This window comes from Chrysochloris asiatica, unplaced genomic scaffold (assembly GCF_000296735.1).
Source record: "Chrysochloris asiatica unplaced genomic scaffold, ChrAsi1.0 scaffold00037, whole genome shotgun sequence".
NCBI lineage: Eukaryota > Metazoa > Chordata > Mammalia > Afrosoricida > Chrysochloridae > Chrysochloris > Chrysochloris asiatica.
The window spans coordinates 4666712-4677727 of record NW_006408555.1 but is presented as its reverse complement, the minus strand read 5'-3'; the positions used below and the strand labels follow the sequence as shown (position 1 = coordinate 4677727).

The 11016-nt window shown below is 52.5% G+C and overlaps 1 protein-coding gene across 1 annotated transcript in view; it reads right to left on the bottom strand.

Moving 5' to 3' along the window:
* Window positions 1–1062: 1062 nt before the first annotated feature.
* The window catches only part of TLDC1 (TBC/LysM-associated domain containing 1), a 15033-nt gene continuing 5079 nt past the window's right edge, over window positions 1063–11016 (bottom strand). Inside the window, exons 2-7 of the mRNA XM_006860287.1 lie at window positions 8324–8554; window positions 6113–6257; window positions 5264–5692; window positions 2588–2706; window positions 1376–1552; window positions 1063–1185 (exon numbers count right to left, since the gene is read on the bottom strand). Coding sequence (XP_006860349.1) covers window positions 1063–1185; window positions 1376–1552; window positions 2588–2706; window positions 5264–5692; window positions 6113–6257; window positions 8324–8554 — 1224 coding nt within the window. The remainder of the gene's footprint in view (window positions 1186–1375; window positions 1553–2587; window positions 2707–5263; window positions 5693–6112; window positions 6258–8323; window positions 8555–11016) is intronic.

The window sequence follows — 11016 nt, the reverse complement described above, 5'->3', positions numbered from 1 at the left end:
TGCACTGGACCACTAACTACCAGGTTGGCAGATCAGACCCACCCAGAGGAACCTCAGAAGACAGGCTTAGTGACCTATCTCCGAAAACTCAGCCTGGGAACACTGTGGAGCAGTCCGCTCTGCACACATGGCAGCGCCAGGAATCAAAACTTAAAGGCATTGTACACACAAGGGGGCTTCAAAACGTTTGTGGAAACATTCTATCATCTTTTAATTCTGCTTTTCCACAAACAATCTGAAGCCCCCTCGTATAGGCACACACGTGTGTGTAAGCGCGCATGCCTGTATTACATAAAGACACTAGAGGATAGAGTCCAACTGCTCCATAGGGTTTCCAAGGCTATAAATCTTTGCATAGACAACCTCAACTTTCTGCCATGGAGCAGCGTGGTTTCAAACCACTGAGCTTTTAGTTAGCAGCCCAACACTTAACCCACCATGCCACCAGGGTTCCTGGTGTACGCCCACGCAAGGTGTACGCCCACGTACGCACACGTAACGCGTACACCTATAGTTCCACACACCAGCAACGGCAGGGCCCTGGGTGTCCCATTTAAATCACTTCTGCTTCTGGGCACCTCTCCTCATGATCTCCCCACAGAGACTTACACAGTTTAAAATGTGCACATCGTAGTGGATGTCCTCGTAACATCTACTGAGGACCCTGGTCCTGTGAGACTGGGTGGTCTCCACATCTGCTCCCCATCCCTCTGAAAACACAGCAGATGCCTTTTTACAAACACAGAACTGTGCTCCACGGGATGACGTCACCAGGAAGCCGCTCCTGGTCCCAGGAATGGGTGTCAGGGTCCTGCCTGCGCTTGGATGTGGCCTGTGTGTTCGCTTGTCCGAGGGGATGTTGAAAGGGGGCTGACCTCCTGCACATGAGACCCGCCATTCCCAGCAAGGCTGTCCCTTATGAGTTCTCAGACGTCTTGATCCTCGGGGCTCCTTTAGAGGAAGGAACAAAGGTTTACGGATTGAACTGTTCATGTGGGGAAATACGAGCATGTGATGAGCTACACCAGGAGGGGTGTGGCTGACGGGGACACCCACAGACTGTCAGGTAGCAGCATCCTCCTCAGGGGCTTCCCGCAGCCCTTGGCTGTGCAGACTCCGCCCACTGATCTCCAGCAGGGCCTTGGCCTCCGGGTCTGAGTCCAGGATACTCCTGTCGCTATTGGCCTAGACAGAGAAGGGGGCGGTTCAGTGGGATGACCTGTGGTCACAAGGAGGAGGGCCAGGGGTTCTGGTCCCCTTCCTCAAACCCCTCCCGCTCTGGGCCCAGGATGTTGTGGGGGCACCGAATCTGGCAGTGTCTCAGTCACAGGTCTCTACCCTAACCCACCCTGGAGAAGGAAGGGTATGCGCTCACCGGCTGAGACTGGAAGTCCCCGACAGCCCACACCTCCAGCCTGTGGAAGAGGAAGTCTTCCTTGGCCGACAGCTGAGGACTGTTGTAGGTGGTGCATGTGGGCTTAGCTCTGCTGTGGCCCCTCCCAAAGTCCACATCGATCCACAACCCGAAGTAGTTGTGCTGGCCACCCATGCCCTGGGAAGGGATAGGACAAGGCCACATCACCCACTGCCACTGTCTGAGGTGCTGAGCTGAGACTGCAGATTAAAGCGGTCTGCGTGCCCCATTCAAGTTTCCAGAAGGAGGCCCCAGAGAGCCCCCCACGGCTCTTCCTCTCAAGGCCACAGTGGCTGAAAGAGCAAGTCACACCAGGGGCTGAGAACCCTGACCAGCAGGGCCCAGAGACCCCAGCCTGTCAGTCCTCTCCCCACACAGCTCCAGGGTGACTTCCGCCCACCATGCCGCGGCTGCCCTGTTCCCTGTCACACAAACTCTCTGTGCTGCCCCCTCCCTCAGCAGCCCCTCCCTGCCTGCTCACATCCTTTCCTCGGAGGTGTTTGGTGTTTAAACTCCGTGTCCGGAGACACGTGCGCACACCCCACGCCCCTCCCAGGTCCCTTGGGGAGCACTGGACACCCCCCATCCTGACCATGGTGGACCTGCCTGGGTGTGGGCTGCCATCATTCAGAGGAGCTTTCTGTGAAGGAACCAAGAACAGAAACCGGGCTTGGCCATGGCCACACCGTTGTTCCCTCCTGAATGAGGCTGGGGTGCACGTGTTGGGTTGCTGGGCCCAGTCCCACCACCCCACACCCCTTGCTCACCCCAGCCCCACACTGACCCTCAGCCTTCAGCCCCTTTCTGCTGCGGCCGAGTGGCCATGAGGAACAGCCAGGAATCGACTGGCAGCCTGCTATGTTAAAAGTGACCACAGACAACGTCCAGGGAGGCAAGTTTGACCACAGCCTGGGTCCCCACCCCACAGCTCATCCTGCACACCGGCGACAGGGCAGGAATACCAGAGATGGGTCAGTCCAGGAAGGTGGCCAAATGTACCATTCACACCCAGACCCCCAGATCTGTCAGACGCTGCATCTGTCCAGAAAAGAAACTCTGTCCCCCTGACCACCGAGTACATCATGCCTCGAGAACAGGTTCTGAAATAAATCAGCATCTCTGACCCCCGTGTGTCCACCGCAAGCTGGAATCGTGTGACGGGAGATGCCTTACCAATCCGTTAGGGATGGTCTGCTGCCCGTGGTTCAGGTACATGAAGTGCTGATTGTAGCCAGTGCACGTGTACACGGCCATGCGGGGAGATACGGAGAACAGGAAACACCGGTTGTCTCCTGAAAGTGACCAGAAAGAACAGAAACTGTCCTGCTGAGTCTGACCAGGGCGGGGAGAAGCGGGAACACAATGGAAGCCCTTCAGAAAGCAAAGATGGGCCACACGGCTCGTCCTCCGGGGGTCCCTGCTGCTATCCCAGACCCAGGCTGATGGGTGGGGGACACTTAGGATGACAGCTGAAAATGAGTGCGGAATTTGTTTGTGGGGACACTTGGCTCTCAGCGGACACCAGGCTTGGTGAGCAGAGCAAACCCAAGTCAGAAATGGTAGGCTGAACACAGGAGCCAGAGACTGCAGCCTCCCGGCCAGCCCTCAACCAAACACACGGTGCTGTGCAGACCTGTTCCCAGGCCAAAACTCCACCACGTCCGGCAGGGGAGGACCCCGAGAAAGTGCAGACAGTGGAGGGGACAGGTGGCGTGGGCCAGGAGCCAGGTGTGGGCACGTGGGTCACTGAAATAAATACAAAAGCTCTACGAAGGGTCAGGGGTCCCAGTACAGATTTGTCCCTTCATTCACTTATCCACAGACTCATTCATTCATTCAGCACCATCAGACACTACAGAGGGTTCAGGCAGTGCCCCAGGGAACTCACACAATCTAGAACTTTCCAAACAGAGAAGCACCAGACAGAAGGCTGCCCTCCATACCCTCCGTGGGGCCAGAACACAGAGGGCAGAACCAAGGGACCACAGCCCAGCAGGCCTCAGGGAAGACAGCCCCTAGCAGGTAAGGGGGCATGCCCAACAGCGTTAGGGCAGGTGACATTCGTGGACCCCAACCCAGACTGACCCCAAGGGCTTCTCAGCTGGCTGATCAGAGCAGGCTCTCCAACCCTGTCTTCTCAATCCACAAAAACCGGGATCTCTGCAACTGCAGCACAGAAAACCTACACAAAAACTGAGTGGGGCCGGACAGTGGCCATGAAATTGCATTCAGTCCTCAAATATGGTTGCTGTTGCCATGGTGTTCCTGCCCGTCCCCTGCACAACAGAACAAAAACTGCCTGTCCCTGCACCCTCCCCTAGAGTGGGTACGGGTCGGACCACTGAGACCCACAGGGTTCTCACTGGCTGGTGTTTGAAAGTAAATCTCCAGGCCTTCCTTCCTAGTCTTAAGTCTGGATACTCCACTGAAGCCTGTTCAGCCTCAAAGCAACACTCAAGCTTCCACTGACAGGCCGGTTGTGTCTGTGCGTGAGATGTGTTAGCCGGGAATCACTCCTAGGACTCCTGTGTGGAAAGCGATCGTTCCATGCTTTGCCGCTGAGGCCCCCTCTCCAAGAAGCGATGCTGTATTTCCCGGACAGACGCGCAGGAACGTACTAAATGTGCGGTTTCCACGGGCTTGCTCTCTGCTGGGTTGTTACCCTCAGATTCAGGAATAGAACACACCTGACTCCACACACCTCATCACACACACCATCCCCATAACCCTCAGCTGTGTTGTCCGTTCCCACTCAGAGGGGCGCTGCAGGACAGGGCAGAACTGCCCCAGAGGCTCTAAGCCTGCAGATCTTTAGGGAAGCAGACTTCCTCATCTTTCTCCTCAGAAGTGACTAGTGGGTTTGAACTGCCAATCTTATGGTTAGCAGCCAAGCGCTTCAACTGCAGCATCACCAGGGTTCTGCCAGCCTCCTAGTGCCTAAAAAGGCCTTTCTCAAAACCTTGCTCTGTGGTCTCCAACGGCAGCTGTCGGTGACCCAAAACTGCTTTCCTAATTGTAGTGAAAACACATACAGACGCACTTCACCTCACTGCCCTTCGCCGACGCCGATGCTGCGTGTCGTGTGTCCTACGCCGATGCTGCGCGTCTTACCAACGGAGGGCCGGTGGCCACCCCGCCTTCTGGCACCATCTCTTCAATAGCGCGCACTCACTTCATGTCTGTGCGTCACGTTCTGGCTCTTTCATCCAGCTGTGACACACTTCTGAGACCACGGTCTCTCCCACAGACGCTGGGAAACGGAACCACACGCTGGGTTGCGAGGCTCTCTACTGGCCTGGAACTGAGGCCGCAGTATCTCCCGAGCTCTCAGCCTTGTCGTGCACGCTTCCACAACATGAATTCCACTCACCGTGTTGCACAGCCTTCACCACTAGACGGTTCCAAATTTCCCATCACCCTTTGCAGGAGCTCACAGTCCTGGACCGGTAACTTCCCTTTCCTCTCCCAAGCACCTGGCAACCACAAGTGAGCTTTCTGTCGCTCGCTGTTTGTTGGTCTCATTTACATATGTCAAGTAAATGGGATCAGACAACATGTGTCCTTGTGTGTCTGTGTCCTGGTGTGAAGCTGCAGGTTAATGCGCTAGACTGCAAGGTCGGTTTGAACCATAAGGTCCAGTGGTTCAAGCTCACCAGCCGCTCCTCAGAAACCCTGTACGAGGTTGCGATGAGTCAGAAATGACTTAACGGCACTTTAACAACTGGTTTTGAGGGTCATCGGTGTAATGGCCTGTCTCTATGAGTGCACAGTATTCTACTGTGTGGACGGACACACTTGGGTAGTGTCCACTGTAGGGTCTGCCCTGGGGCCCGGGTCTCCGGATCTTACCTTGAAACTGAGGCTTGACCTCCCAGGAGCAGGATGCAAACCCGCCGAACACATGGCCATCCTGGTCCTGTAGAAGGGCCACGCAGGGCCCCCGGTGGGTGATGCGTCCGCAGAGCTGGGAGAAGCTGTGCCCATGGAGCTGGGAGGAGAAGAGCAGCCGCCATCTGTGCTGCTGCTCCCTGGGCACGTGGGCATTGACGAAGATGACCGACAGCACGTCCAACACGCTGGCAAACTCCTGCCCCTGCTCCACGTGACGCTCGGGGATCAGGGTGGCCAGGCTGAGGGACGCACTCAAGACCAGAAGGCCTTGGTGGACGACCACACCCAGAAATGTGGCCACGTGGGGGACCCGGAACACCCAGTCCTCCACCGTGGCTCGGTCACAGTCATAGTCGAGCTGCTCAGGGCCTTGGAACCTCCTGCCATCTGTGGGGGTGGGGAGGTGGACAGGACCCCCAGTGTGAGCCTTCTGTGAACGCTCTGAGCCTGCACCCCGTTTCAAAGACTCCGCGTGCAAAACACAACGCAGAAGAATTTGGTGTGTCTTTTTTTCTATTGGTGGCCTGGATACACTGAATCGAGTAAAATACATCATTAAGATGAGTTCCACCTGCCTCAATTTACATTTTAACATGGCTATTTAAAACCCAACACGTGTACTGCGTGGACGCTCACGTTCTATGTCTGTGCGACACGGCTCGCTCATCTAGACCACTCCACTTCAGTGCTCCTGTGTTTTCTTTCCTCTGCAAGCTACAACTCAGAGGCTGCTGTCCCCAGAGGCCCAGCCCCAGAACGGAGGACCAAGAGACAGTTATCAACACAGTATGTATTCACTGCACTTACCTGGCAGCCTCATCTCAGAGAGCAGCTGTGCAGTCATCGCCTGCGTCCTGCAGGGGGCGCCTGGTGCTTCCTTCTGCTTCCAGCCTCTCAGCAACTGTCGGTGGCCGAGCACATGAACCACAGCGGTGACCAGGTCCTCTGTGAACTGACAACATGTCACCTCAGCGTAACGTCACTGAGGATGGACCACAACGCGGGTAAACACCATACATCTCAAGTCTGGGGTGGTCGCTCACTTTTCTAATGAGGCTCGCGACCCGGCCCCAGCCTCTGACCAGGCGTTCTGGCCTCGCCATGATGGGCATGGTCTAAATGTTCTATATCCCAGTGCTCAGGGACTGGAACCTTAAAAGTTAGTCAGTGGGCACCTGAGATGCAACTATTGGTTTCTCCTCATCCCAAGCAAAGCATGGAGAAAATCAAGAGACTCCAAGAAACAATTCGTTTCCTAATGGCCAAGGACTGGTGTGTTGTAGAATAAGCACTGGTCTGCTAACCAGAAGGTCAGCAGTTCAAACCTACGAGCAAGTCGACAGCACATATCAAGAACAACCAGGGACTCCTGGACCAAGCAAACCACAGACTCCGTTAGCCTGAGACCAGAGCTAGATGTGACCAATCTGGAAGGGACTATAAAAGGTTATAGAAACAATGGGAGAAAAATGTGTAACGAGATTCAAAGTCATAAAAAAGACCCAGGGTCCTGGTGTGGGCAGTGGGTTAATACAATGGACTGCAAAGTCGCTTTGAACTGCAAGGTCGGTGGTTCAAGCTCACCGGCCATGCCTCGGAAACCCTATACGGGGTCAGTTTGTGTCAGACCTGACTCACTGGCACTTCACAACAACAAACAAAAAAGACTCTGGGGTGACATAAGGACCCTCAGAACAATCAACCGCACAAGACCAAAAGGGCAGCGTTTACCCAAAAACAAAGCTGAGGAGGCAGGAAGAGGTGGGGAAGAGACAAAATGAGTATATAGGACCCAGGGCGAAGGCGTTTCCTATCGTGTGTGTGTGTGTGTGTGTGTGTGTGTGTGTGAGAGTCAGAAGCCACTCGATGGCACCTACCAATAACAGGAGGGAACAGGACGAATACTGTTACATTATTGTGGGGACTATAACTTGGGCCGTGAAACAAAATGTGTAAATTGTTGAATGGAAAACAGATTTGCATAAAAAAGACCAGCCTATTGCCTTAGTTGGAGTCCTGGTATGGTGCTGCAGGTTAATGTGCTGGACGGTAAGGTCCATTTAAACCACAAGGTCACCGGTTCAAGCTCACCAGCCACTTCTCAGAAACCCTACAGAGAATTCCTATGAGTCGGAAAAAACTCATAGGCACTTTACAACAACAAAAACTGCCTTAGTTACCTTCGAGCCTGGAGCTGAACTCAATTTTCAATCAAACATTAGACAGATGTACAAGAGGAACACTTACAACTGGGCAGTACACATTCCTTAGAACAATCAACCGGCAGAGATCACAGGACAGCATGTGCCCAGGGATAAAATGTCAATTTGAGGACTAAGGTGTGCCTGACCCAAGCCATGGTGTTTTCAATCACGTCCTGTGCTGTGCACATGAGTTGGGAAGACTGGAGCAGAATCTGTACAAAGAATCATGGTGTTGATGAAGAATACTGAAAGTACCATGAACTGCTATAAGAATAAACAACTCTATCTTGGAAGAGGTACAGCCAGAATGCTCCTTAGAAGCCAGGAAGGACCAGTCCCTGGAAAGGACATCATGCTTGGTAAAGCAGAGAGTCAATGAAGAAGAGGAAGACCCCCAGTGAGAAGGACAGACACAATGACAGCAGTGATGGGCCCCAACGTATCAACAGCTATGAGATGGCCAAGGACTAGGCAGGACTTAGTACTGTTGTGCACGGGGTTGCTGTAAGTCAGCGCTAACTCGAGGGCATCCAACAACAACACGACAAAGTTCAGAAGGATGTGGAAAGGAGGAATGGAAACTAGGAACGGGAAACACAAGGAGGAAGGAGGATACGTTGCCATTACATTGTGCGGATTGCAATCAATGATGTGAAACAAAATGAGTGTGAGTTGTTGAATGGAAAATTGAGCTGCTCTGTAAACTGTCAGCCAAACCACAATCAAAAACAACCAACACGTGTTCAAAGGCCCCCAAGGGTGGACACACATGAGAACGAGTCTAATGGCCAAGAGGGCTCCCTGGCCTCACTACCTTCTGGATTTCTCTGACTTTCACAGAACCCTCCTGGGCGGATATCATCTTGAGAATCAGCAGGCTCTTCTCTCCGGAGCTCCCCTTTAACAGGTGGGACATGGCCATGGTGAACTGCACCTGGGACACGCTCTCGCTGGGACCCTTGGCAGAGCCTGTGAGGTCAACCCTCCGCATGCCATCGTGCAGCCTGGTGACCATCGCTGTGGGGAGGGCTTCCCCTACATGGTCCTATTGTGGGTGGACGACGGGGGAGAAAGGCTGGATTAGGGCAAGCTACACATTGCTGGGCCCACCCTCCAGGGCCACGGGTGCCAGCTCTGCCCCACTAAAGGCCTCGTATGTTGTTGTTGTTAAGTGCCGCCAAGCCAGTCCTGACTCACAGCGACCCTGGGTAAGGTTTCCGAGGAGCGGCTGGTGAGCTTGAACCACTGATCTTGAGGTTCAAACCAATTTTGCAGTCTAGCACCTTAACCCGCAGTGCCACACCAGGACCTCACAGAGTCACCTGGAAAATGACTTCTCTTGGCCATCCAAGCCTTCTACAATCTACTCCCACCCAACTCCCCAGTGGCCCCAAACAGACCACGTCCTCCCTGCCCAGGGCCACCGTCTGCTCTCTACTCTGCCTGAAACACCTTCATTTGCGAGTCTGAAATAACATTTACAACTGTCCAAGGAGCCCTGGTAGTACAATGGTTAAAGCGCTCACCTGCTAACGGCAAGAATGGCAGTTCAAATCCACCAGCTGCACCACAAGAGACAGATGTGGCTGTCTGCTCTTAATTACCTCTGCTGCAAACACATCAATGAATGTGGTAGAGCATGGTAGTTCTAAGCCGTGGAGCCGGTTCTGACTCACAGCAGTCCTGCACAAGCCTGTAAACCTTTACAGGAGCAGAAAGTTTCATTGTTCTCCCAAGGACTGACTGGGAGATTCGAACTGCTGAGCTCGCAGTTAGCAGGCCAGCTCATAACCTACTTCACTACCAGGGGTCTATGTGTGGTGGAGCACACAGAGGTCAAAATTATGAAAACTTCTTAGACATAACCAAACACCCTGAGGCCTGGGGGTTCAGGACCACAGTCTTAGGGGACACCACAGTCACTGGCATAGCACAGACCACAAAGACAATTGTTCTACACCCCAGTATTCTGAGTAGTCCCTGGGATTTTAAGAATTTATGAGCAGCCCTCTACGGTACGGAGGACACGAGAATGATGAGAACTGAAGATGCTGAGAATCAATGAATCCAGGGACTGGTAGAACATGTGACTTTCTCCACGACCCTGAGATGTGAACGAGATGGTACCCAGCTATGACTACAACTGTGCTGCTAGGGATCACCTTAGAAGGCCCTGAGTACAATGGGAGACAATGTGGAACAAAACTCAAAATTATAAAAAACATGAGGTTTACTGATCAGAAAGTGACTAGAGACAGCGGAGACTCTGGCCCTTGGTCATCCTTCAGGTCTGGAACTGATCTCACCTTTGTGGTTCAATTTCCAGCCAAGTAATAGATAGGTGTGTAGAGAGGCCAACACCAATGAGCTGTGCACGCCTTCTAAGATGAAAAGAGCGGCACTTACCTAAGGACAAAGTTCCAAAGGGCTGGGAAAGGAGGAGGGATAGAGATCAGATTCACAGGGAGAAAGTGAGCTACTGTTGTTATGTGGAGGGGGCTGAGCCATTGAGATGAAATGAAAAAGATTCATTGCGTGTAAAACTGATGATCTGCTCTGTAAACCTTCACTCAACTCATAATACAAAGCTAAAAATCAAAATCACAGCCTTGGAAACGCTGAGAGGCAGTTCTACCGTCCCACAGAATGATTCAGCAGTGGGTAACTCCCGTCCACACGTGGCTAACTGGATCTTCTTCGTCTTGTGTGCATTCTTGGTGCTCTGTGTGCATTTTTAATTAATGTACATTTAAATTTTGAACTTGTTTTTTGGGGGGAGGGTAGTAGAAAGAATTAGGGTTGGGACTATGATTAGGTCTTTGTTGCTGTTGTTAAGTGCCATTGAGTCCGTTCTGACTCATAGTGACCCTGTACAGGGTTTCCCAGGAGCGGCTGGTGGGTTTGAACCTCCAACCTTGTGGTTCCACCCAACCTTGCAGGTCAGTGCTTTATCCCACGCACTACAACAGGGCTTCATTGTTAGGCTCATGACTACGGTTAGTGTTTGGGGGGAGGGTGGGTTATGGCTAAGAAAAAGGCTCGATCTGGTTTTTACGATTCTAGCTAAGACTTTGTTTTCTAGAAATCTATTTGGCTTCCAATTTGTTCGGTAGTTCTGTAACCGGGTTATTCCCTAGGTTTCCTTTATGGGGCATTTTGTTGGTGTCGCAGCTCTATCTCTTGTCAGTCTGACTGTCTGGGGTGAGTCTAGGTGATACTGTCATACATGTTAGTCTCAGACTGTTGTCGGGTCTCTGTCCAAAGAATTCCCTTTCGCATTTTTTGTACAGTTGGTCTGGTTTTTTATAAATTCTGTTAGTCTGAAAACGCCTTAATTTTGCCATTATATTTGACAGACACTTTTGCTGAACACGTGATTCATGGTTGGCAATTTTTTCTTTGAGAATTTTATGTATGTCATTCCATTGTCTTCTTGCCTGCATGGTTTCTGCTGAGAAATCAGAGCTTAGTCTTGTTGTTGTTGTTGTTGTCAGGTGCCATCGAGTC